The sequence below is a fragment of the Lactuca saligna genome, chromosome 3 (genome assembly GCF_052625555.1).
Source record: "Lactuca saligna cultivar CGN05327 chromosome 3, ASM5262555v1, whole genome shotgun sequence".
Classification (NCBI taxonomy): Eukaryota; Viridiplantae; Streptophyta; class Magnoliopsida; order Asterales; family Asteraceae; genus Lactuca; species Lactuca saligna.
The window spans coordinates 66,656,887-66,682,739 of NC_136419.1; the positions used below are offsets into that span (position 1 = coordinate 66,656,887).

Genomic DNA, 25,853 nt, shown 5'->3' on the forward strand with positions numbered 1-25,853 from the left:
GTCGAGATGTTTTTGAACTAATTGATCTTTGTCTAACGGAACCATCTCTTGAATTTGGCTTCTTGTTTGACACTTCCTTCTTGTCCTTGGGAGATTGATTCTTTCCCTTTATAGCATTCTGGTCACCATTGTGTGAACGTAACCTTGAAGGGTTTCTTTTGGAAGATCTCCCTCTAGGCATATTTTGCCAACCTTGTGCATAGTAAGGAACATATGCACAATTTGGATAATTTATGGCACTGTGTCCAGGTGTTCCACAATGGAAACATGTATGTTTCTTCATGTAGAAGTTGTTTATGCCTGTCCCTGGTAGCGTGCCCATGCCTTGTCTTTGATCGTTCCCACAAGCACACTTATAACAACTAGTTTTTTTCACTTGTTTTGGCGGCCTGTATTTACCAACAACATGCTTGTTGGAAGTAACAGAATTAGAAGCAACAAATTCAGAGTTCAGAGAGACATTTGTTTGACAATCAATAAAATTAACAAAACTATAATTATTTATGTTCTCCTTGTTCTCGTCTTCCACTACCTTACCTGCACATGAAGTAGAAGCATTAGTATCATTCACCTCAATATTCTCAGTTGGGCCAAATTGTTCAGTCTTAACTAAAGCTGGTATAAGACGTGGGCCAAACTGATCATGTTTCACTACCTTATTGGTTTCAGGGGGTGGGTCATAATTATCATTGAAGGGAGGTGGAACACTGTGATACCCTAGACCCTTATTCTGATTATCCTTAAATTTCGATTGATTTTCAATCATGGACTCTACTTTCTTACTTGACACATCAAACTTTTTAAAATTGAAGTTTGCATTTTCAAACTTATTTTTCAATGTGTCAAGCTCGGCAGTTAAATTGGCAATCTATACTTGAGCATAGTTGTATTGTTCACATTTAATTCTATATTCTTCCTTTATTCTTTTTAAATATTTTGTCTGGGCTTCTAATTGGTGGTTTAAGGGTTTTTGGGAATTTCTGAGAGTATATCCTTCATAGTTAAGGTCCTCAATTTCCCTAATTAATAAATCATATTGATCACGATAAAGTTTAATTGTATCATTACATGCTTGAGAACAGGAAGTTTCATTGACTTCTTTTGTGATTGATGAACTCATTATTCACCAAAAAGAATAATTTACCAAAAATTGTAATTGTTTTAAGGGCCCTTTGATTTAAAACCTCGAAAGTCAAACTTGAAAGTCTAACTAAAAAAGTCAAACTTGAAAGTAAAATCTAAAAGTCAAACTTGAAAACTTTAAAGTCAAAGGTCAAATTTAGAAGTCAAAAGTCAAAAGTCAAATTTGAAAGTCAAAAGATAAATTAGAAAATCAAAATAGCCAAAATCTTGAAAATCCGAAATTATAGGCGAAATTTATGAGGCTTCTAATGTCGGCCGAGAAGTCTCGCACTGAGAACCCTGCTGAAGACCAAAATCGCGAGGTTAAGAAGTGAAGACCGAAAACAGCAAAGTGAGAACAGCTGACCACAAACTCCGAAGCTTCGGATCAAGAACGAGGCCGAGGACTTCGGAACCAAGAACGTGTGAATCCGTCTGAAAACTATGTTGTGCCTCCAAAATTTGCTGCTAGCCGCTGAGAACCTTCTAGGGTTTGACTGTGACCGAGGATTGCTGCCTAGATCTCGCAAATCTTGACCTAAAATGCCCAAAACTTGCCAAAAACACGGGAAATTCAAATCTTTAACCACAAACTCAATCAAAACACCAAAAATATGAAGAACACGAAGAACAATGGCCAAAAATGCATAAAATATAAATAAAAAACACCAAGAAACCACAGGGAAAAAATGTTTGCAATGACCCGATTGATACCAATCCAAGCTCTGATACCACTTGTAAGTACCGAATTCTTCTACGTATCAATCAGATTCACTTTGATGGCGCGGAATCCCAATCAAAGTGTATATACTACAAGATAAAGATGAATAAGAACAAGATAATTAATTTTCAATGCACACGATATATTGATTAATCATCCGATACATAAGATTCCGATTACACACTATTTTCTCTCTAGATCTCGTTCTTGGCATATGACAGCCCCTTTGAACGTCCAACACTCTTTACAAGGTCTAAATAATACTATGTATACCTAGACCTAATAACCAAGCCCACGACCAAAATCCAAACAAATCAATATTAAGCCTAACAAAAATCACACGTGATTTTGGTCCAAACAACACCAAAACATGGTGTTTTTAGTCATAGACTAAGAACTCCATAAGCTTATGAAAAACAAAGTATAAACCACAATTTATGATCTAAGAATATATAAACTAAATTTCAATATTAAAATAATATATTTATTTCTACTTATATAGTTTTTTTTTTGTTTTTTGTTTTTTGTTTTTTTTAATAACTTTTAACATATTGTACTTAATTTTGGAACAATTTGTATAAAATACTTAAATAATTAATTTGAATATAACATTACATGGTCAACTTAAATGTAAATTTTAGTTTAACTTAAGAAACCCAAAGAATATTTTGTAAATAGTTTAAAGTGATTAATTGTAATGTCTTTCTAATAATGATTATAAGTTAGTTAATAAGGTTAAGTAAATATCAAACATAAAGTGTAATCATACATATACTAAATTTCAGTTTTAAAATAATATCTTTACTTCTACTTATAAAGTTAAGTCTTTATTTTTTAACATATTATACTTAATTTATTAGATTTAATATGTTATTGTGTATAAACCATTATCAGTTTAAAGCTACAACTTTTGAACATATTTGACAAAATACTTAAATTGTTAATTTGAATATAACATTACAATGTTAACTTAAATATAAATTTCAGTTTCATTTAAAAAACCAAAGAATATTTTGTAAGTAGTTAAAGTGATAAATTGTAGTGATAATACAAAAACTAAATTGTAATCTCAATTTAACTAAAATATTTCCTAAAGATATTTTTATAATAGTTAAAAATTTTCAAATAAGTAGCTTAAAATAACTTACAATAATAATAGCTAAAAATAACTCTATATAAATGATTATATTATTACATTTAAAATAAAAAAACAATTTTTGGCTACCAATCAAGATGCTCAGGTTAGTGAGTTTTGGTCTTCGGTAGGGTGGACGTTCCATTGGAGGCGCGAGATTAGAGGAGGGGTTGAATCGAGTCAATTTGATGATCTTGTGGAGCTTTTTTTTCCTATTCGGTTAGAGGTGATAACTGACAAGTGGAATTGGGATTTAGATCCTTCGGGTAGTTTTACTGTTAGTTCTACAAAGAATTGGGTTGATGATATGAGACTACCTTTAGGTAGTTCTCCTACTAGATGGAACCGATATGTTCCAATTAAAATATTTTTTTTTGGTGGCGAGTTATCTTGGATCATATCCCAGTTAGATTCAAATTGGTTGAAAGGGGGTGGAGTTAGATTCCTTGTTGTGCCCGGTGTGTTATAATTCACAAGAAAGTGTAAATCATCTTTTCTTGTTTTGTCCAGATGCGATGCCGGTTTGGAGATGGGTTGCCCATTGATTAGATTTGGATATTCCGGATTTTACCTCTATTAATGTTATGTTGGAGTGGATGGATGCTAGACCTATTGCTCGTATGGAGCGGGTGATTGTTGAATCAATGTTTATGGTAGTTGTATGGGTACTTTGGACGTATCATAATGCTTTACTTTTTAGTAGTTCTAAGCCTAGAGAAGATAGACTTTTTGATTCTATTATGGAGATTTATTTCCGTTGGTTTATGTCTAGGAATTTGAAGGATATGAACAATTGGACGATATGGATGCAAACCCAATTCTGATGTAATTTGTTTTTTCTCTAGCTTCTTGCTAGAGTGTTTTGTTTTTTTTATAAAATTTGCTGTTGTTCAAAAAACAAATAATAATAGAAATTAAAATATTATGCAAATAATTTTAAAAAATTAATTAACAATAACAACAACTATAAATAACATTAAACCATATATTATATTTAATTTTCTTCATGTGTGACTCGCGGGTCGAAGTCATTCAAACGATTGGGATTATGCAGTTATAATAGATGTATATATTATCATATAATTCAAAATAATCAATATATTATATCTTTACTATTATATAAAACATATTAGATGTTTCTTGAAAATTAAGAGGTACAACTATTATAACACCATGTACAATCTTATTAAGCTTGCAATGCAAACGCATCTCATTTGTAACTTATTACGGTCTTAGATTTTGGATAATTATAAAATCTTCTAAAATCTTCAGCCGTCATTTCTCCTAAATCTCTTACGTCTCCCTCCTTACCCTCTTCGATCTCCAACAGGCCTCCATAACCACCAGCCTCCTTACGTCGTTGCTACCTCCACCCTCCTGATGCCGTTGTTACCTCCTAGACCTTCTATCGATAAATTGATGTCCCTCCCCACATATTTTCTTGTATGTATGTGGGTTTCTTTTTCTCGATTTGAGTTTTAGGAAAATCTATTTAATATTTGTAAGGTTGTATGTGTTGCGGGTTTCCGTTCGCTTTTTGATGGAAGAGCTGACTAGTGGTGCAGAAACACCATAGCATTGGTGAGTTCATTAAAAGTCATTCCTTTATTTCTGCTTCTTCAGATGCATCGAATCTGTAACTTAAGTGATGTGAATTGGTACAGACCCTGTTTTATGGGTTCTATTCTATCTACTTTACTTCGGAGTCAATCGTTTATTCATACACAACCACCGAGATAGATGTGCTCAATTCTTCAATTCTGTTATAAATTCATTAGATTTCAGGATGTGATTCTAATATTATTTTTGTTTCTCTAAATCCTGAGAATATTGCACTCCACCTGTTTGTTGTTATGCCTATGAGATCATTCAACTTTTTCGTATAGTAGTTTCATGTGGCATACTTATTTCCTGTTAATTATTATGTATATAAGCTTTGTAGTTATATATATATATATATATATATATATATATATATATATATATATATATATATATATATATATATATATATATATATATATATATATATATATGCAACTGTAGGTCTCTCTATGATAGAACTCGAGAACGATCCATGATAATATGATTACTATATGTGGTAGCTGCTAAATTAAATGTTTGGTGTTTGTTTTAGATACTGTATCAGGTTGGTCATTAGATTGCTGTAAGTTAAATGACTTTGGTGTTCACTTCCCTACAACCTTATACATCTATGTTCAATGAAACGGAGCTACTAACAAGATATATTCATGAAATTTAAATAACAAAACACGTGGTTGAAGAGTTCTTCCGGTAAGTGTTAATGCCAAATTCAATCCTTTATTGTGAAGTGCACATTTGGTGAAAAAAAGTGACCATTGATACATCAACTGAACATGCCAGCCTAATCGATAGGTGCATAAATTAACTGTTCACCTGTTCATATGACTCTGTATGAAGCTAATAAAATCTTTTTGGGGAAAGACATCCAAATCAAAGTGTAGCTCCTTATGGGAACTGAGGGAGCATGTCATGTTTCTAACCTAAAGTTAAAATGGTTTGCCCAAGCTCGTAATTGTCTTCTTGGGTTTGTGCCCATTTTCGATTGGTGAAATTGAGTTTAATTACTTGCGATTAATGATACTTGTTAGGTGAAATCAATATTTCTAAATGGAAAAATATGGCTTTCAGATCCTTAGGGATAAGCCAAACAATGGTCCCCTCGGCTCCCTGTACTATTCTAAAGATTCTCCAAACCCAATGTTACTTCTATGCATGTTACATTTACTTTTCATAGAGCAAATTTTCACCCTTCATCTGTAGGTAATATGGGTGTAGGATGTTTTTGTAACTCGGTAGAGGGTTATGAGAATGCATCCCCCCCCCACACACACACACAAAAAAAAAAAGCAATACTTATTAGTTATTTTTTTGGACATGACTATCACTCTTTCTATGTTCTATGATAATTATCACACCAGTGATTCTCTTTACTTCATATGTTTGAAGCTAAAAAAAGTTGCTTTTGTTTACAGGATTTGAAGCCTACTTGGTTGGTGGTTGCGTGAGACATTTACTTGTAAATAGAACACCAAAAGATTTTGATATCATCACTACAGCTGATCTTAATCAGGTTTCCTTCCTTAAAACTACTCTATTCCTGTGACATTTATGTACCTATGTAACCATGATCGAAAAAACTTCATTAAAAGAAGATATTTTACCCATGCTCTCTCCATCTCATCCTTGATTATGATGGAAAAAAATAGATTTTGTTGGATTCAAGATTTTGTTTATGTTTTTAATGATTTGTACTGATACGTTTTTTTGTTGCTTGTCTTGTATTTGTATAAGTTGAGTTCAATTTTGGTTGATTTTGAAAATCTTCAAGATATAGTTCATTATTTATACCAATTGTGTTTATTGGTTTTTCAAGGTTTATGTGTTGTTTGATTCTTCCATTGTATACTTTATATATTAATAATCTTAACTCGGTTAATATTTTTTTTTTATGTTTCTAATGTTTACATTGTATTGTTTCAGAAGCGTGAATATTGTGATGATAATGTTATTTTAATTTACATTAGACTTGTTATTTGTCAGATAAAATGTTTATATAATCTTACTTGGTGTTGGTAATATTAATGTAATATGTCTTTTATATAAGGAGTCCAGGAAAACAACATTGCTAATCTCCTCATCGTAGCTGATATCTCTATTATATTACTTTATAAGTGAAGCTTCTATCATATTTGTGAGCTGTTATGAGTTTATACGTATTAAAATGGAATGTTGGCGAATGTGCAACATAAGTTACTTCTTTCTCATGGCATTAGAGTGTCAAGGTAAGCTTGTATCTGGATATTCAACACAAGTTAATTCTTTATCACCCCTACCCCAAAAATCACCACATAAACTTGATGGAATCCAAGTCAACTTATTTGATAGCCAAAAACATAAAATAACAAAATATTCATTCTAATTCTCTTATATTCCTTTGGGATCAGTGAACCAAAAATATCCTTAATTTTTTCTTCAATTGGAAAATTTTATCGTTCATTTTGATGTCTTAACTGGTTAATTTTGTAGGATCACTTATTGATGCTCCAAATACTTAGTTCACTTATTTATGATTTTTTATGTGGTATTAAATCAATAACATTGTTTACCAATATAAAATATATAAACAAAACCAAATACAAACTAAACGTTTTAGGTAATAATTAATCATCCTAAAAAAATTAATTATATTTTAATATTAATTTAACTTATAATATCATATGTCATAAAACTTCAGAATAAAAATATAAAACAAATAAAACAAATTGAAAATGTAATATACAAATAAAATAAATTTGTTTTTAACAACAAACATTAATGTACATTATGTTTAACCTTAAAATAACCCACCTAAAGAAAACTAATAGCATGTTAATTTGAACATGACAATTACAAAATGAAAAATATTAGCTTTCTATCGGAAAGACACAATTCAATAAACATAAATATCTATTGTAAGAAAAAAGGAAACCACTCACTGCTATGAAACTAATTGTCGTCCCCGCATTGCGCGGGTACGTTACTAGTCAATTTATTATACGAATTATCTTATCAAATTTAATAACAATGTTATTGCTATATTTAGAAAAACATATATTTTTAAACACTTCAACTATATATGTTTTCCTGCATAACGTGCGGACATTCGCCTAATATTAATATAAACAAGTCAATACGTGATTATCTAATACATAGTTTAGTTAAATATGAATGCGAAAGGACAAATTTGACGTTTGTTCTTAATTCCCTATGAGACGCGTCGTCCCATTTCCATGTTAATTATATGAGAGGTATGATTAAATTTAGGATCTCCATATGAAAAGGTAGGACCCTTTAACCTCCATGAAATTATCACACATCATCATTCACCAATGCATACCATGTTTGTTGGATTACATATGTAACCTCTCAAGAACTAGTATTTAGATGTTTTTTGAAAATCACCACATAGACTTACTGGAATCCAAGTCAACTTATTTGATAGCCAAAAATATAAAATAATGAAATATCCATTCTAATTCCCTTATATTCCTTTGGAATCAGTGAACCAAAAATATCCTTAATTTTTTCTTCAACCGGAAAATTTTGCCATTTGTTTTGATGTCTTATCTGGTTAATTTTGAAGGATCATTCATTGACGCTCCTAATACTTAGTACATTTATTTATAATTTTTTATGTGGTATTAAATCAATAACATTGTTTATCAATCTCCTATAATAAATGAAGGTTTTTTTTTGCCACATGTCCTCTTCTCATTCATTTGGACACATGGCATTTTCTAAAATTTTTAAAATTTCTATTTTCCACTTGTCATTTTATTGTATTTTTTATTTTATTAAATTAAAATTCCACATTTAATGTGTAAGATAATATATATGTAAAATATTTATTAGAAAGAGTTTATATATCTAATGTATTCAATACATTAAAGTCTCATTAATTTTAATAATTCAAATTTTTCTCATTTTTCTTATAAATTCAAACTTTTCAAATTGTTAAAATTTTATATTTGTTTTTTTTTTTTTAATTAAACCCATGTAATACATGGGTCTCACACCTAGTATAAAATATATAAACAAAACCAAAAAAAACTAAACCTTTTAGGTAATAATTAATCATCCTAAAAGAAATTAATTATATTTTAATGTAAGTTTTACTTGTAATATCATATGTCATAAAACTTAAGAATAACAATATACAACAAATAAAACAAATTAAAAATGTAATATACAAATAAAATAAATTTGTTTTTAACAACAAACATCAATGTACATTATGTTTAACCTTAAAATAACTAGCCTAAAGAAAACTAATAGCATGTTAATTTGAACATGACAATTACAAAATGAAAAATATTATCTTTCTATCGGAAAAACACAATTCAATAAACATAAATATCTATTGTAAGAAAAAAGGAAACGACTCACTGCTATGAAACTAATTGTCGCCGCCGCATTACGCGAGTACGCTACTAGTCAATTTATTATACGAATTATTATATCAAATTTAACAACAACGTTATTGCTATATTTAAAAAAAACATATATTTTTAAACACTTCAACTATATAGGTTTTCCTGCACAACGTGCGGACATTCGCCTAATATTAATATAAACAAGTCAATACGTGATTATCTAATACATAGTTTAGTTAAATATGAATGCGAAAGGACAAATTGGACGTTCGTTCTTAATTCCCCATGAGATGTGTCATCCCATTTCCATTTTAATTATGTGAGAGGTATGATTAAATTTAGGATCTCCATATGAAAAGGTAGGACCCTTTAACCTCGATGAAATTATTACACATCATCATTCGCCAATGAATACCATGTTTGTCGGACTCCACATGTAACCCCTCAAGAACTGGTATTTGTTACGACCAGGGACCAGAAGTTCATCCCTCTTCTTTCTCCCCCCATATCTCCCCCTCTCTTTCTCTCTCTTATCTTCACTCTTAACAAATCAAAAAAAGCACAACTTTTCACACAAAATTTTCCATTTTCGTTTCTTCCTTTATGATAATGTGGGTAGATCTCTGATGGGACTTCTCCTAAATGTGCTTCACTAGACCAGCATTGCCTGAATTGCCTCTTCTTTGAATCTTTATGAACATATATTTGTTTACATATGATCGTTCACAGGTGAATTTGATGCAATTCAAACAGCCCTAAAAATTGTTTCATTGCATTTTCTCGTAAAGATCATCATGGGGATGCCATACATAACTTGTTGAATCCCTCAGTACTCATCTATTCTTGAGGTACCCTTTTGAGTTTCTACACTATATTAGAATTTTTGTTCTTTTTCATGGAATTCTTTGATTGTACTTCTAATTTTGTTTCTTTAGCAAACCCAAATCTTTGAAGAATCCGTTCTTTATTGTGTAAAAAAGCAAAGATGTCGTCGAAGGGAGCTGTGTATGTAGCAATTGCTGCCGCCATTGGCAACATGTTGCAAGGATGGGATAATGCGACAATTGCAGGTACGTATTATATAACCTCGTCATTTCATTTATAAATCCACGATGTTCATCGTAACGTAATAGTGCATGCATGCATGCAGGAGCTGTTCTTTACATCAAAAAGGAATTCCATTTAGAAACACAACCAACAATCGAAGGGTTAATTGTAGCCATGTCACTAATCGGTGCAACAGTTATCACAACATTTTCAGGACCTGTATCAGACAACATCGGAAGGCGTCCAATGCTTATAATTTCTTCAATGTTTTACTTCACTAGTGGTCTAGTAATGTTTTGGTCTCCAAATGTTTACGTTTTGCTAATAGCAAGACTTCTTGATGGATTTGGGATAGGTCTGGCTGTGACACTTGTGCCCTTATATATCTCTGAAACAGCCCCATCAGACATTAGAGGGCTGTTGAATACACTTCCACAATTTACGGGTAGTATTGGAATGTGTTTAGCGTACACTATGGTATTCATTATGTCATTAAAATCCGATGCCAGTTGGAGAATGATGCTTGGGGTCCTCTCTTTACCTTCTGTTTCGTACTTTCTTTTAACTTTGTTTTTCTTGCCTGAATCTCCTCGATGGTTGGTGAGTAAAGGGAAGATGGACGAGGCTAAAGTTGTCCTCCAGTGGCTTCGTGGCAAAGAAGATGTATCGGGTTTGTTTCTTGAACTCATTTGATCATCGTTAGTAGCAAAGGTATATGCAAATAGGGGATCAATTTACAAAAAGATATATGGGGGTTAAAGTTATCTAATTTATGAATTTTGAAGTAAAATTTTAGAACATCTTTATGGATGAATGCAAGAAATAATAATGTACTTTTCTTTGATTTGTTTAATGTAGCATCATGCTTTTATTTCTTTTTATTACAATATGTATGGTAGTGTGAAATATTCATTTTCATATTATAACAATTATTTTTTATCAAAATAAATCAATTTGCACCTGGTATAAATGCAAGAAAGTAACAACATACTTTTATTTATTTGTATTATGTTATTCTACTTTTTTTGGTTACATTAGAACATTATACTTTTAGTTTATTTCCTAATAAAGAATCACACTTTGAAAATATACCCAATCATAGGAGTACACTTTCATTTTTCCTCTTGACATTATTTTTTAATAATATCTATCTAGTTATTGCAGTTAAAATGACTTTGTACTTGAAGTACATTACTATAACCATAACTTTTTCAAAGTATATGTTGTGATATGAAAAAATAAAAGCAAAATGCTATAATAAACAAATCAATCAAAGTATATTGTTGTTTCTTGAACTTAACCCCTTTATTTATTTATAGTGCTATAAGTGGAAAGATTTTTCAAAATATAATGTTCTTATATGAAAACAAGAAAGTACAATGTTATGATTGGGTAGATTTTGTAAAAGTACAGAGACTTTTTAAAAGAAAAATAAATTGAAATTAGAAACAAAATGGAGGGTGCAACTATTGGATTAAAAACACTTAAACTTAATTTATGTGGAGGGTTTTGGTTTTTTTCAGGAGAAATGGCGTTACTAGTTGAAGGTCTAGAAGTGGGAGGAACTGAAACGTCAGTAGAAGAGTACGTCATCGGGGCTGATAATGAGCTTAGTGAAGATCACGTTGAAGAGAAAGATCAAATCAAGTTATATGGAGCAGAAGAAGGTCAATCATGGGTGGCTAAACCTGTGAGGGGCCAAAGCTCTTTAGTCTTAGCTTCACGTCAAGGAAGTGTAACAGCACATATGATGGATCCGATGGTGACTCTATTCGGAAGTGTCCACGAGAAACAAAACGAAAATGGAAGTATGAGAAGTATGCTTCTTCCAAATTTCGGAAGCATGTTCGCTCAAGAACACCATAAAACAGACAACTGGGATATCGAGAGCAATCACGACAAGGGTAATTTGTCAGATGATGATGATGATAATAACTTGAAGAGTCCATTGTTATCTCGTGAAGCAACAGAAAGAGATGTGGGTGCCCCTGCTTCAAGGGGTAGTATGTTATTAAACAACGCTAATGAGACAACCACCGCCATGGGGATTGGCGGTGGGTGGCAATTGGCTTACAAAAAGACCGACGATGGGAAGAAAGCTGGTGGACTTAAGAGGATCTACCTACACCAGGAAGGTGGCGCCGCCGTTGAATCTAGACGTGGGTCAATTGCTGCACTTGGTGTCGGTGGTGGTGGTGATGGTGAGGCTGTTCGTGCGTCGGCTCTTGTGAGTCGATCGGTTCTTTGTCTAGACAATGTCACCGGAGAAAACCCTATTCAGACTGGCACAATCAAGCCGCCACCGTCTGCTAAAAAGGGCACAAGTTGGTCGGAGCTTTCAGAGCCTGGTATTAAACAAGCGTTGATTGTTGGTGTAGGGATTCAAATACTTCAACAGGTGATCAATCGATGTGTTTCTATCTTTAATTAGTTTTAATATGTATTTATAAACATATTTTTTAAACAGTTTTCTGGTATAAATGGAGTTTTGTACTACACTCCTCAAATTCTTGAACAAGCTGGGGTAGGAATTCTTTTGTCTAGCATGGGAATTGGTTCTGAATCGGCTTCTTTCCTCATTAGCGGTGTCACAACCTTATTGATGCTTCCTAGCATTGGTATCGCCATGAGGCTTATAGATGTAGCTGGCCGAAGGTAAGTTCTTTCTCTTATAAAAGAAGACACTTTCAAATATTTGTTTATTATAGCATTGTATTTTCATTTTGTCTTATTACAACATTATGCTTTATAAAATCGACCCATTTTATAGAATTGTTATCGAATGTACAAATTAATTTTCAATGTTATAATAGGTAGATTTCTAAAAGTAAAAGTCTTCATAAAAAAGAAATTGTAATTTCAATGCTAAAATTGCTAGATTTATTTGAAGTACAATCTCTTTATAAGGAAAAACAAATTAAAATACAAAGAAGTAATAGAATAAAATGAAAGCATGATTCTATAATAATTGAAAAGAAGTGCATTGCTATCATTTGCATTAACGCTTTGTATTTATGATCTTCTAACTTTGGTTTTCTTGATCATAGAGTAATTGGACATTAGACTAAGCGGTTATTTAGTAAATTGCAATGAATGCTGAGCTAAATGGTTCCAACCTCTTAATGGTTAAGAGATTTAATGTTGCTTAACCGTTCAGAGGAAAACTTTGGACTTGTTCAGATGCTGCAACAAACGCCATGAATGTTGAACAATTCAGAGTGTCATCCGAATGGTTCCATTCAAAAGTTACTCAACAACCCTGATCAAAAGAATGAAATGTAGCAAAATTAATAGATCCTTTAGTGTTGTGAGTTTGATCGACTATACTAGTTTACAAAAAAAAAATTACTAAAATGAATCATTTTCATCGTTTTTTCCCAGGATGCTGCTCTTAGCTACACTACCGGTTCTTTTGACATCACTCGTTGTACTAGTTTTGAGCAACATGATTCACATGGATTCAGTAACCCATGCAGTTATCTCCACCATTAGTGTGGTAGTTTACTTTTGCACATTCGTGATGGGTTTTGGACCAATCCCCAACACACTTTGCTCAGAGATCTTCCCAACACGTGTGAGAGGCCTTTGTATCGCCATTTGTGCACTTACCTTTTGGGTAGGAGACATTATAGTCACTTACACACTTCCAGTGCTGCTCACCACCATTGGACTTCAGGGTGCTTTTGGAATCTATGCGGTTGTATGTACCATCTCATGGTTTTTTGTTTACTTCAAAGTTCCTGAAACAAAGGGTATGCCACTTGAAGTCATTACAGAATTCTTCGCCATGGGTGCTAATAAGAAGTGAAATTGATGAGATTATGAAGATTGAGACAAGCACAATACCTTTCGATGATGTGGCAGGGCTCAAGATCAAGAAACTATATATATGCTAAGAGGTCGAAAAGAATCAAATAAATTTGTTATTATTCACATCTTAGTTTGTATTGAATTTTTGCACTTTAAGTTTCATTTCGATGAGGTTACAAACGTGATATCAGGATTAGTATTTGCATTTATTCAAAAAATTTGTTTAAATTCATTATTTTTGTTTCATATGTATGTCTTTTTCGATTTCAAAAACGATTTGGTTGTGTGCTTTAAATGGACAGAAGAGTGTGTTACAATGTGCATACCCATCAAAGAAATTTTCATTAATTTATGTTGTATATAAAAGTTTTTGATACTTGCATGTACAAGTTTTCTTATGTTATGAATATAGATTAGCCAATTTACATGGGAAATGAGATGTAGCATTTCCCTAGAAATCTTTTTAGTCGAACCTATTGTTTTTCATCCATTGAAGAGTTTTCTTTCATCCATTCGTGGTAAGGATGTTTGTTTAGATGGATCGGTTTCATATGATATAATCAAGTAAATCCAAAAAAAATTCAGTTTTCAAAACATGGATCATAATAGTACAAGTTAAATTCATATAAGATGCGATCCAACAAAATTACAATTAAGCTTGATCAGATTTTACAATTCAGTTTTTAAGAGGCAAGACATTATATATATATATATATATATATATATATATATATATATATATATATATATATATATATATATATATATATATACTAGTAAAGTACTGCGCAATGCGGCGGGGCAGATAATTCATTTATGAAAATAGTGTCCATGCGGCGATTAGTTTCGTTTTCGTGTCAATTTCAGCTTTTGGCTTATTATTTTGTATCTGGTTGTTCCTTGCGGTTAATAGTTTCTATCTAGGTGCATAGCTACGAGGGTCGAATAGTTTTCTTTCCGATGTCATGTATATCTCTGGTTTTATTTTACCTATTATTTGGAATGTGATGTCCATAAAGGAAAAATGAAAAATATAATACCAAAAACTCGATGTGTTTTGTTAAAAGGTCAATAAATTTGCTTTGAGCACACTATTTTCTGTTAATAAAAAAATTATGTTTCTTTTATGGGTTAAAAATAAAGTATGTTTTTTTTAATGATAGAAGCTTGTAAACTTTTTTATATAAAAATAAATTTCTTTTGTTATTTTGATTAAAAATAAAATTATGTTGTTTTTTTTGTTATAAATAAAAATACATTGCTATTTTAGGTTCTAAATAAAATTATGTTTTGTTTTGATTTACAATAAATATACACAAGAATAGATTCATAATTGTTAAACATAAGACAAAATTAATATATTTTCTTTAATATAATTACGTTGGAATATTTTCTGATGATTAGAAATTAGGATTTATGAAGTTTAGTATAAAATTACGTTGCAAAAATCAGTCTACTGTCAAAATATATTTTTATAATATTGTTTGGTATAATTTTAAATCGATTTTTCTTTAATTTGAAAATGAAAAATTCAAGTTATTTTCAAATTTGCTGTCCAAAAACAAACACCGGATAAGTGTATCTACTTAAATGTTTTATCCACCTTGTATTTTGAGTATAAATATTAAATTTTATATATAATTAAATAATACACACCTAACAACATTTCAGTAAAATCTAATTTAGCAATAAACTCACGTGCTCAAAAAAATGTTTTATCAACTTTTCTAGGATACCTTTGACTACTTTCAAATTACAAAATTAAAAATCGGAAAAATCTAATTAAATAAATGTAGTCTTTTTATCTTAAGACAAATATTTTTCATATAAAAATATTAGAAACGGTATTTTTCTTATAAAAGTAATTTTTAGGTAGTCATTCTCTAATAGATATTTTGTGTTGGATATTTAATAAGCTATTAGTTTTATAACCTTTGTTTTATTTTAGTTTGTATTGTAAAATATATATATATATATATATATATATATATATATATATATATATATATATATATATATATATATATATATTTATGTAATACAATGTAAAATTTTTTCTTAACAATGCACACAATGAAAAAAAGAAACGTAATTACCGACTCTATATTTTATATAATTATATTTAATAGTGTTAAATCATGTCGTATTTGGTGTACTAAATAGAAATTAAAGCACTGAAAATACTCAAACCATAAAAAAAACCAAAAACATACACAAATTAACAAAGTCTAAAACAAAAGATATGGTCAGATCTATTTCTAATTTGTCTTCCCTTACTTTTGTGTAATCATAAAACATGAAACTTCTCTGCTACCAATCCTGCATCCTTAATAATTAAACTTTGATTATTTACTAATGTCCAATATCACAATAAAAGAACATATCAACAGTCTCCACAAAGTTAAGAAAATATAAGTAAAACTTTTTTATTAAACTTGATTCAGATACATGAATAGCTTTAAGTGACCTTTAAAGTACGCTGCACTAAAAAAGGAAAAAGAAAATGAAAGTAAAACCTTTTTATTAGAAAACATGAAGTATGTTGCTATGTTATACATTCAAACTAAAATCAAATAAAAAAATGCACTTTGCCATTTCTTATATTAACTCATAAAAATAATTAAATCCTAAAAATATGAATGTTCTTCCATTTTTTGTATAAAAATTAGTTAAATAGGAAAAATCAATGTTAAAACGTTGTAAATAGGTAAAATGTAATGAAACAACAATGCTAAAAAAATATATAAAAATGAGTTAAATGTAGGGAATAAAAAAATTAACAAAATATATGGCTCACACCACACCACACACTCATAGTCACACTCACAGAAAGTACATGTAGAAAATTGAATATTTTATAAATCTTTTATTAAAACATAAATTATATGGAAGTGGAATGTTCATACCATTATTTTCGGTTTTTATGATTAATTTTCCTATCAAGAACCTGTAATGGTAAAATAAAACTAAAGTCAACTAAAGAACAACTCAAATATCATGAAGTAGTTCAAAATTAAGATTAAAGAACTACATATAATGTTGCATTTAAACATTATCTAAATAAGGTAACTTTTTCAACAAAAAAAAAAAAAAAAAAAAAAAAAAAAAAAAAAAAAAAAAACTCATATGAAAAAAAAAAACTGTTGTAGCAACCGAAACAGATTATTGTTAGTCCCAAACAAACCATTTTTACACTTTTTTTTTTTTTTCACAAATCCATGTAATTTGAAATTTAAATCCTTTCCTGACATCATACATCAAGATATGGATAATAATCAACAATAAGAAGTGCACAAACATGAAGTGATTTATTAAAAGTTTTGATATCATATGAGCTTTTACCAACAGAATAATCACATCTGTAGACCACACAAATTCAAATGCAACCCCAAGCATCTTCCTCCAGAAAATATTATCTATTGTTTGAGATCTGAAAATTCAAAAATCTAAAAATCAAGTTACATTCATGCGCATACAGAAAATAGCACCTATTGTTTCAGATATAAAAAGTTAAATATAATCACACACACGAATTGAACTTATTAAAATCTAGGAAAATATTACAGGAAGCGTACATGAGCGTACTGAAAAACATACCTTTTTGAAATGAAGTGGGGGAAATAGGATTTCGATCTACAGAAAAACAATAATTTTACATAAAGAGTAATGAAAATCAGGTTCATATGTAGAATTTGTGTGTTTGTGTGTGTGTGGCGGGGGTGCAGATTGAGTTAGGTAGAGAAGGACGAAAAACATGAAAAGATAAGGGTGCGTTTAGTTGCGGAAAAATGAGCCGTTTTTCGGAAAAATTTTCCAAGAAAAATGAGAATTTTGAAAACGCGTTTAGTTCGTCTATTTTTCTAAATTTTTCACGGAAAATGAAAATTTTCCGTTTTCTAAAATTACAAACAAGTTGGAAAATTTTGGAAAACTGATAATCATTGTTTTCCATATTTTTCTAATTCCAAAATTTTTCTATAAACACACACCCACTTCACCTCATCCACTTCTACCTACCCCCACCTTAACACCCCTCACCCACACACACACATATATACCCCCCCCCCCACACACCCGCACACACACACACACATCAACCCACAAACACACACACATAAACACACACGCCAACCCACACACACACACCAACCCCCACACACACATACATACCCACCCACACACACACCCACCCGCACACACACACACACCAACCCACACACACACATACATACCCATCCACACACACACACCCACAAACACACACACATACATACCTACCCACACACACCCACCAACATACACATGCACACACCAACACCCCCCCCCCCCCCCCACACACACACACCTACAAACACACACACTTACACATACATACCCCCCCCCCCCCACACACACACATACACATACATACACACCCACCCACACACACACACACCCACCCACAAACACACACACCAACCCACAAACACACACACATACATACCCACCCATACACACACACGTACATACCCACACACCCACACCTACCCCCACCCTCACAGACACACACACCCACACACACACAAACCTACACCTACCCCCACAAACACACATACACACACAAACACACACTCGCACCCCCACCCACCGAACACCACCACAACAATCATCGACCTACCATCACCACCACCACCACTAACCCGTCACTAGCACCACCACCATCACCACCACTGATAAAATTGACGCCGCCACCACCATCGCCTGTCATCACCACCACCGCCGCCGACCCGCTACCGTCACCGCCCCCACCCACACCCTACTACCACTACCGTTTTTTAAAAATGAAAACCGATAGAAAAATAGACATTTAAACACGTTTTCTAATTTTCTAAAACTGAAAATGAAAAATGAATAAGTTTAACTAAACGCGTTCTCTAAATTTTTCAATGAAAAATGAAAACGGAAAACGAAAATCGAAAAGGAAAAACAAAAAACGGAAAATGAAAATTGTTTTTCCGTAACTAAACGCAACCTAAGATTCGGGAATGAGTATTGTTGTGAAGGTGACATGCTTACTTTTGTTATCTCTATCCGCCAATGACGTTTGAGGGATAGCGTGGTTATGTGTTGAAGATGAAGGCTTACGGTCGAGATCAACGATGGATGTGGTGCTAATGGTTGGTTGTGATCGTGGTAAGTGGTGGTAAGAAGGTCGATATGGTGCGCACATGATGTTAAGCTGTGATGATTGATGGTGGGTATGATAGAGGTAGTGGGTGGTGGATTGAAGAAGACGGGGTTGAAGAGGAAAAGTTGATCGAGAAAGAGAGAGGCTGAAGAGTGTTAGGGTTTGTAAGGTGTATTTGTGTGTTATCAATTAGGAGACCATTGGACCCAAGACAAATCAACGACCCAAATTAGACACGCTGGCAATCTATGTGACCAACATGTAAAATCCCTGTCATTTTATCCTTCAATTCTGATTGGTTATTCTATGTTCACATGGATCATCAATTTTTCAATCTCTACCATTCAATTTTGATCCAAGGGTCAAGAGTTCATTTCCTCAATGTCTTAAAATTCTTGTAGGCTCCACATTATGTATGCTTTATGAATAGTCAAAAAAAAAAAAAAAAAAAAAAAACAAATAACAACTTATTGTTTATTTTTAATATATATTTTTAATCATTTATCAAAGATAATACCTTAATATGTACTTTCTTATCAAAAAAAATTGTCAATGAAATATTGAAATATAATCAAGTTTTCTTAATAGTTGTTTTATAAATTATGATTCATAATTAAAAAGTTTTTTTAGTTAGATGGTGTATTGTAGCTTGTAGATCTAGAAACTCCATGTTCTTGTGTAACTTTTCAAGTTATAAAGTTTGAATCTTGGAGCTTGTCTTAATAGATCTTACATAGTCTTGTATTTTGCTCCTTTTATCCCAATGCTTGGATCTTTGTAACTATGGAGTACTCCAGAGCTATTAAACTATCATTTCATACATTGTAAGGTGTCTTAAGTCATAAAAATGCTAGGTAGATCACTTATTTTCTTTCATGCAAGAGTTGGGGGGGGGGGGTATGAAGTCAAAGTTATAGGTTTTAATTTCTAGCTCTTTGTAGCCATGCAAAGGCTTAAAGTCAGAGACTTTATGCATTAAGACATTTATTAGGGGCCAGATCTGTGTTTGGAATGGATGTATTTATTGATTAAGAGGTTTGCATGAAGAATGTGTGACCAGCGAGCGTACATTATACGTACGCTTGGCTACACCCTACGTAGCCTTATGTGAGTCCAGTTTTAGTGATGCACCCTACGCCCAGAGTAGAGTTGACTACGCCCGAGCGTACTGACCCTAAGTTGACTTTTGTGAATTTAGACCAATTAGGGATTAATTGAATGTGGGGGGTTTATGAGGGGTAAAATGATCTTTTAACCTAAGTGTGTCAACTAGACTTGTCCATGGACTTAGTTGTGTGTGTGTGTGTATGCATGTGAAAACACCTTAATTATTAATTAAGGTTAATTAGTGTATTTAATTAGGCAGAGTCCAGTTCCGATAGTCCGTGTGTGAGTTCTATCAGTCATCAGGGCTAGGTGAGTCTCCTCACTTATTATTACATGTGTGGTAGAATAGTTGTATATATGTGATGACCAGCTGGATCCAGATGTTATTATTGTGCTTTTGTTGTTTATGTGTGATTGAGACTTCTGGTAGTCTCCAGGGTTGCTGATAACCTACAGGGTGTGTTGTTTTCCCACTAAGATTTCAGGTAATCTCTAGGGTTGCTGATAACCCATAACTGTGTTATATGTTGTGTTGTATGGGATATCTTGGGGAACCCACTAAGCTTTGTGCTTACAGTTGTTGATTAAATGTGTTTCAGGTACTTTTGAGGATTGTGGGAAGGCGAATGCTTGATTGTACACACTTGGTAGGAGATTTTATTTGGACATTTTGGGACACTATGATATTTTGATGTGGAATTGTATTTGACATTATGACTTTTCTTGGGATGGTTTTTATAAAAGCTATTTCTCTATGGTTTCAAAAATGAAAATTTGGTTTGAAAATTTGGATGTTATAAAGATGCCATCATTTAGCCCACTTATCACAACTTGTGCACAATCTCATTGAACTTCATTCGTGTTTTCAAGCATAACAACAAAGAATTGTGTCAATAGTCACAACTTTGTTGCAATGGATTATGATATTTTAATAAAAAACTACTTTATTAAGAACATTTTCAGCAAAATCCTACTCTAAATGACATAAATGTTGACCTTGACATTTTCTTTAAAACATTATCAATTAGAAACAAATCAACAAACTATATTGCTTTAACAAAATTTCATAAAATGATAGTAAATGAATCCGGAAACTACAAATTCCATAGATTCTATTTGGCATCCGATCAACAAAGTATATGTATCTTTACCAGATCAACCTCCCTAACAACATGTGTGATATCCCCAAAATCACGGCCAGAAAAGACCGATTTTGTTTATGCTTTATGAAAATCAGAGTACCTCATTTTATAAAAAGGTTGCGGAATTTGTTCCCAGAAAAACACGATAAATACGTTATTAAAACATTTTCGAAGAAACGTATTTTTATTCATCTTAAAACGTTTGGGATGTCATCGTTAATATAGAAACATAAGCATAAACAGAACTTACAATTATTTACACTAGTGATCTACATCTCTTTAAATCTCTCAGTGTAATGTCACTTCATATCGCCACCTGTGATGTAAATAAACTGAGTGGATCAGGTTGGGAAACCTGGTGAGTACATAGGGTTTTCAACCCACAATAATATAATTGTTATGTTCAATCAGCAAACAATTAACCCAATTACCCATCCCCGTTATCTTCTTTACTCCTAAGAGTTATCTATCCTGCATTCGTTTATTCCAGAGTCCCTTACTTCCAGGGTTATAGGACTGGCACTAAATCCATAGCTGCCGATGTTCGTTCATAAAGCACTAATTCCATAGCTGCTATAGTCTATTCATCGGGTACTAAATCCATAGCTACCAGTCTTTATCTAATAGGTACTAAGTCCATAGCTACCAATGTTCAACAGGTACTAAGTCCATAGCTACCAATTCCTACAGGTACTAAATCCTTAGCTACCAGCGTCTAACTAATAGGTACTAAGTCCATAGCTACCAATTCCCAACAGGTACTAAATCTATAGCTGCCAATGTATACTCACGTCATCTTCTATCTCTCATCATTCATCTACCCATCATCATACCCAACATATTCGTATATATAAAATACGTGTACAGTTTAAATCCTTTAAAACATGTATAAAACGTTCATCCAACATAGACAGCAAGTATTCAGATAATATGCACACATAGCACGTAGTTTATATAAAATACTTCATATCTATGTGTAAGATGAAAGGGACTATGCACTCACTTGATAGGTGGTGACTCAACACTCGGACAGCGCTTCGATACTGTCAACACAATTTCCTTCGATAAAACCTAGTATCAATACCACTAGGGTTTAGTCTAACGATAACCGCGACAAACTAATAGTCTGACTATTATTATTATTATATAAGCGTTAAATAACACTCAATATAACTCATAATAATAGCCCAAATACTCATTATAAGTTCCTAATAATGTTACTATATTAAAACATAAGCTATACTAAAGATAGCGTAGGCATAGCTCACTTACAGCGGGTTTTCTCGAAAACCGGTCTTCGCTGGAGCAGCGTTTCCGAGCCGAAAGACCCTTTTTCTCGGGACTCCGGGAGCCTTGGGGCTTCCTTCGGGTGCTAGGGGTTTACCTAGGCTTTTAGGGGGGTTAGGGGGGCTTAGAGAGAGAGAGTTTAGAGAGAGAAATAGAAGTTGGAAGGTGTGAGAATGAATGGAACCCGACACCTCTATTTATAGGGGTGCTGACTGGTCTACTCGCCGAGTAGGGGGGACCTACTCGCCGAGTTGGTCCATGTGGTGGCCTTCTGGTGGTGCCACGTGTCCAATTCTGGTGGTGCCACATCACCCCCTATCGCGTATCAGCCCTCAAACTTAGAAAAATCATAACTTTCGCATACGAGCTCCGTTTTCGACGTTCTTTATATCCACGCATAGGTAAAATCAAGATCTACAACTTTCGTTTAGACTCCGTCGGCTAATTCTCGACTGATCTCAAATTTAACAGTAGGAGGCGTTTAGACTGTTAAATGACCGCGAAGAGTTCATAACTCCTTCATACGGACTCCGTTTTCATCTGTCTTTTTACCGTTGAGTTCCTATGAATGAGATCTTCAAATCTCATTTAGGTCGCATAATCCAAAAACCGCTCGAACTAAAATTCGAGTTTCGGACTGTACACTGCTAAGCTGAATCTTAGAAAAATCATAACTTCCTCATACGAAGTCAGATTTGGGCGTTCTTTTTATCGACGCTCTTAGTTTAACATATTCTACGAATTTCATTTAGACCACTAAGGCTAAAAAGTCCTCCATCGTAAATTCACTATTTACGCTTCCCGGTGCCGTGCCGGTTCTGTCGCGAAACTTCGACAAGCCATAACTTCTTCGTTATAACTCGGATTTCGGCGTTCTTTATATGTACGGAAACCTCGTGACATATTCTACAACTTGGTTAAGATTATTTGTTCTAAATAATCTTTTGTAGAAAAGTCATTTTTGACCCCTATTGCCTCTAAATTGACTAGCCCGGATCTGCGGGCGTTACAACATGTACCTTAAAAACAAAAAAGATATGAAGATAGATACTTTTAGGCAATAAAATATGATGTAAAATAGAGTAATTCTGAGTATAAAAAGCATTAAATGATGTTAATTAAGACATCATAGATAGGAACAAATTCATACTCACTTATGAAAAGGACATATTATTTGAGTTTGAATCACTTTGTGACCAAAAGACACATTTAAACCGTACACTGTTACATTTTACATGACTAACTTCCTCCAACAAAGATACCTTACCAATTTGTGATCAAAAAACGCACCCAATAGTATGTTGGGTTATGAGCATTCTAACACTCCTAAGTGTACATGCAACCCTAAATACCTTGGATCTATGTTTTCTCTATTATACATGCAAATATGAACATCCAAGGTATTATCCTAATCTAGCATACAAAATTATCAATATAACAAGATAGAATACATACCTCTTTGATGTAGAATGTCTTCATGAAGCTTGAGTGCCTAATGCCCCAAGTGTGACACCTCAAATGGTTCACACAACACCAAATACACTTGGAATAACTTGAGAGAATTCTACACTTCATGAAAATCGGCTAGCCCTTTCTTACTCTCACTAGTGGCCGATTTTCCTCAAGAATAAGATGCTTATATAGTTATACAATTAGGGTAAACCCTAATTGTCATGACTTTCCATTTCCTTGGATCCATGGGTTCAAATACACCATGGAGCATCCATGGAGCATCATATGGGTTTTGGCCCAACTAGATAATCCATGGAGCATTAGCCCACTATACAAGTATGGATGATTTACACAATCAACCCATATATTTAATTAGTCTTCTTTTGATCACTCAATTAATCCTAGATTAATTCTTGATCAATACTAATTAAATAATCTCATTATTCTTATTATTAATATACTAGAACTTATAATATATTAATAACCATAAGTGTTTTATTTCTCTCATTTAGTCTATCCAAGTGCATGATGGTATGCAACCCAAATGGACCATGTCGGGTCGGGTCAAGTCTTACCAATTATAGTTATGGACTTAGACATTAATCCAACAGTCTCCCACTTGGATAAGTCTAAAACTATTATTGCATATGACTTAAGGAACCAACTGGCAATCGTAGCTCTCAAAAGCTTCTGTCGAACTCTGACCTTGTAGATGAACTCTGATCTTGTCAATGACTTGTCCATTAGATAAGGGATCATATATTCCTCCATTCTAGGTATCATATGGACTGAGACATGGATTATAATCATTCTCTCTGTCCATTTGTTGTTTCCCGATTTCCGATTTATGACGACTGACTAATTGAACAAATCCAATCAGTCCTGGCCCGGCCAAGCACTTCCATTTGTCATCATCAAATCATCGAGGGGCCCACAGATATCGCTTTTATCCCGAAGGTAAAAGGAATGGATAAACTTCGACTCATATGGCTTGTTCTACTACTTGTTGAATCATACACAAAGACACGTTTTATAGCACCGAGTTACCAAATGCAGTTTCGTGCAATCAATGTACAACCAACTTATAGTAACAACTCATATCTCTAGGTTTGAAGAATATAAGATATTATCGTCTCATGATCACTTGTGATAAAATCCATGAAGTGATTCTAATGAGCGCGGGTTAAATCCAATACTCAGAACTTATCAGCACTCATTAGTGTTGTAGCCCTTTTTCCAACAACTTAGACCTCTACAAGCCAACCCATGACAGTCTTAATTCATATCTACTTCCAACATATGACCGACTGTGGATGGTTTGAATAACTTAGTCATTCCGGAAGAATAACCTAGTTTATTCTGGAAGTCAAAACATGCAAAGTGAAACACAATAATAATTGAATCCAATATGGTCTCAGAACTTATGAATATAAATAAAACACTTTTTATTTATCACCATATGATTACACATTATTCATTGTATACTGTTTCAGCTATCAACTTTATTCTTGAATTTAAAACAATAGTTGTCCCATGCTCCAAGCATGTACACTATGTTTTTCTAAACACTAGTCATGCCATACACCAAGTATGCATACTATGTTTGTCTATGATCTTTACTTTGTGAACTAGATCAATTGAACATAACTTCAATGATTCTCTTTTCACACTCCCAAATCCTTATTGTAAATACAAGAATTCCAAATTCATGTCATTTACTGAAATCTGTTAGATTCTAAACTTATATGCATTGATCCTCTTGTAATGATTATGCACAAAGTCAGAAAGACTTGGCAACAATCATTACAGAGTATTCCAAAGGAGATCAATTCCTTGGAAACATCCTTCTTGCATTAAGTTTCCTTGATCTTACACAGATTGAAATTTCTGACTTTGAAACATTTCC

At 32.8% G+C, this 25,853-nt stretch overlaps 1 protein-coding gene and 1 long non-coding RNA gene across 2 annotated transcripts; one reads left to right on the forward strand and one right to left on the reverse strand.

Moving 5' to 3' along the window:
• Positions 1-9,477: 9,477 nt before the first annotated feature.
• Positions 9,478-14,086, forward strand: LOC145036758 (monosaccharide-sensing protein 2-like). Its single transcript, XM_078985237.1, has 6 exons — positions 9,478-9,783; positions 9,871-10,005; positions 10,086-10,652; positions 11,506-12,380; positions 12,450-12,637; positions 13,364-14,086. The coding sequence occupies exons 2-6, from the start codon at positions 9,921-9,923 to the stop codon at positions 13,788-13,790; spliced, it is 2,142 nt and encodes a 713-aa protein (XP_078841363.1). The 5' UTR covers positions 9,478-9,783; positions 9,871-9,920; the 3' UTR covers positions 13,791-14,086.
• A 1,780-nt stretch (positions 14,087-15,866) lies between these two features.
• LOC145033740 (uncharacterized) lies at positions 15,867-17,510 on the reverse strand. The gene is made up of 4 exons (XR_013677678.1): positions 17,390-17,510; positions 17,135-17,222; positions 16,699-16,739; positions 15,867-16,118 (listed from the first exon to the last, which is right to left on the reverse strand). It is a non-coding gene; the product is annotated as an uncharacterized LOC145033740 (long non-coding RNA).
• Positions 17,511-25,853: the final 8,343 nt, after the last annotated feature.

Excerpts from the sequence above, each read along its gene's own strand:
- LOC145036758 (XM_078985237.1), top strand. The coding sequence starts at position 9,921 with ATGTCGTCGAAGGGAGCTGTGTATGTAGCAATTGCTGCCGCCATTGGC. Across the intron at positions 10,653-11,505 it reads TGGCAAAGAAGATGTATCGG|GAGAAATGGCGTTACTAGTT; the intron begins GTTTGTTTCTTG and ends GGTTTTTTTCAG. Across the intron at positions 12,381-12,449 it reads GGATTCAAATACTTCAACAG|TTTTCTGGTATAAATGGAGT; the intron begins GTGATCAATCGA and ends TTTTTTAAACAG.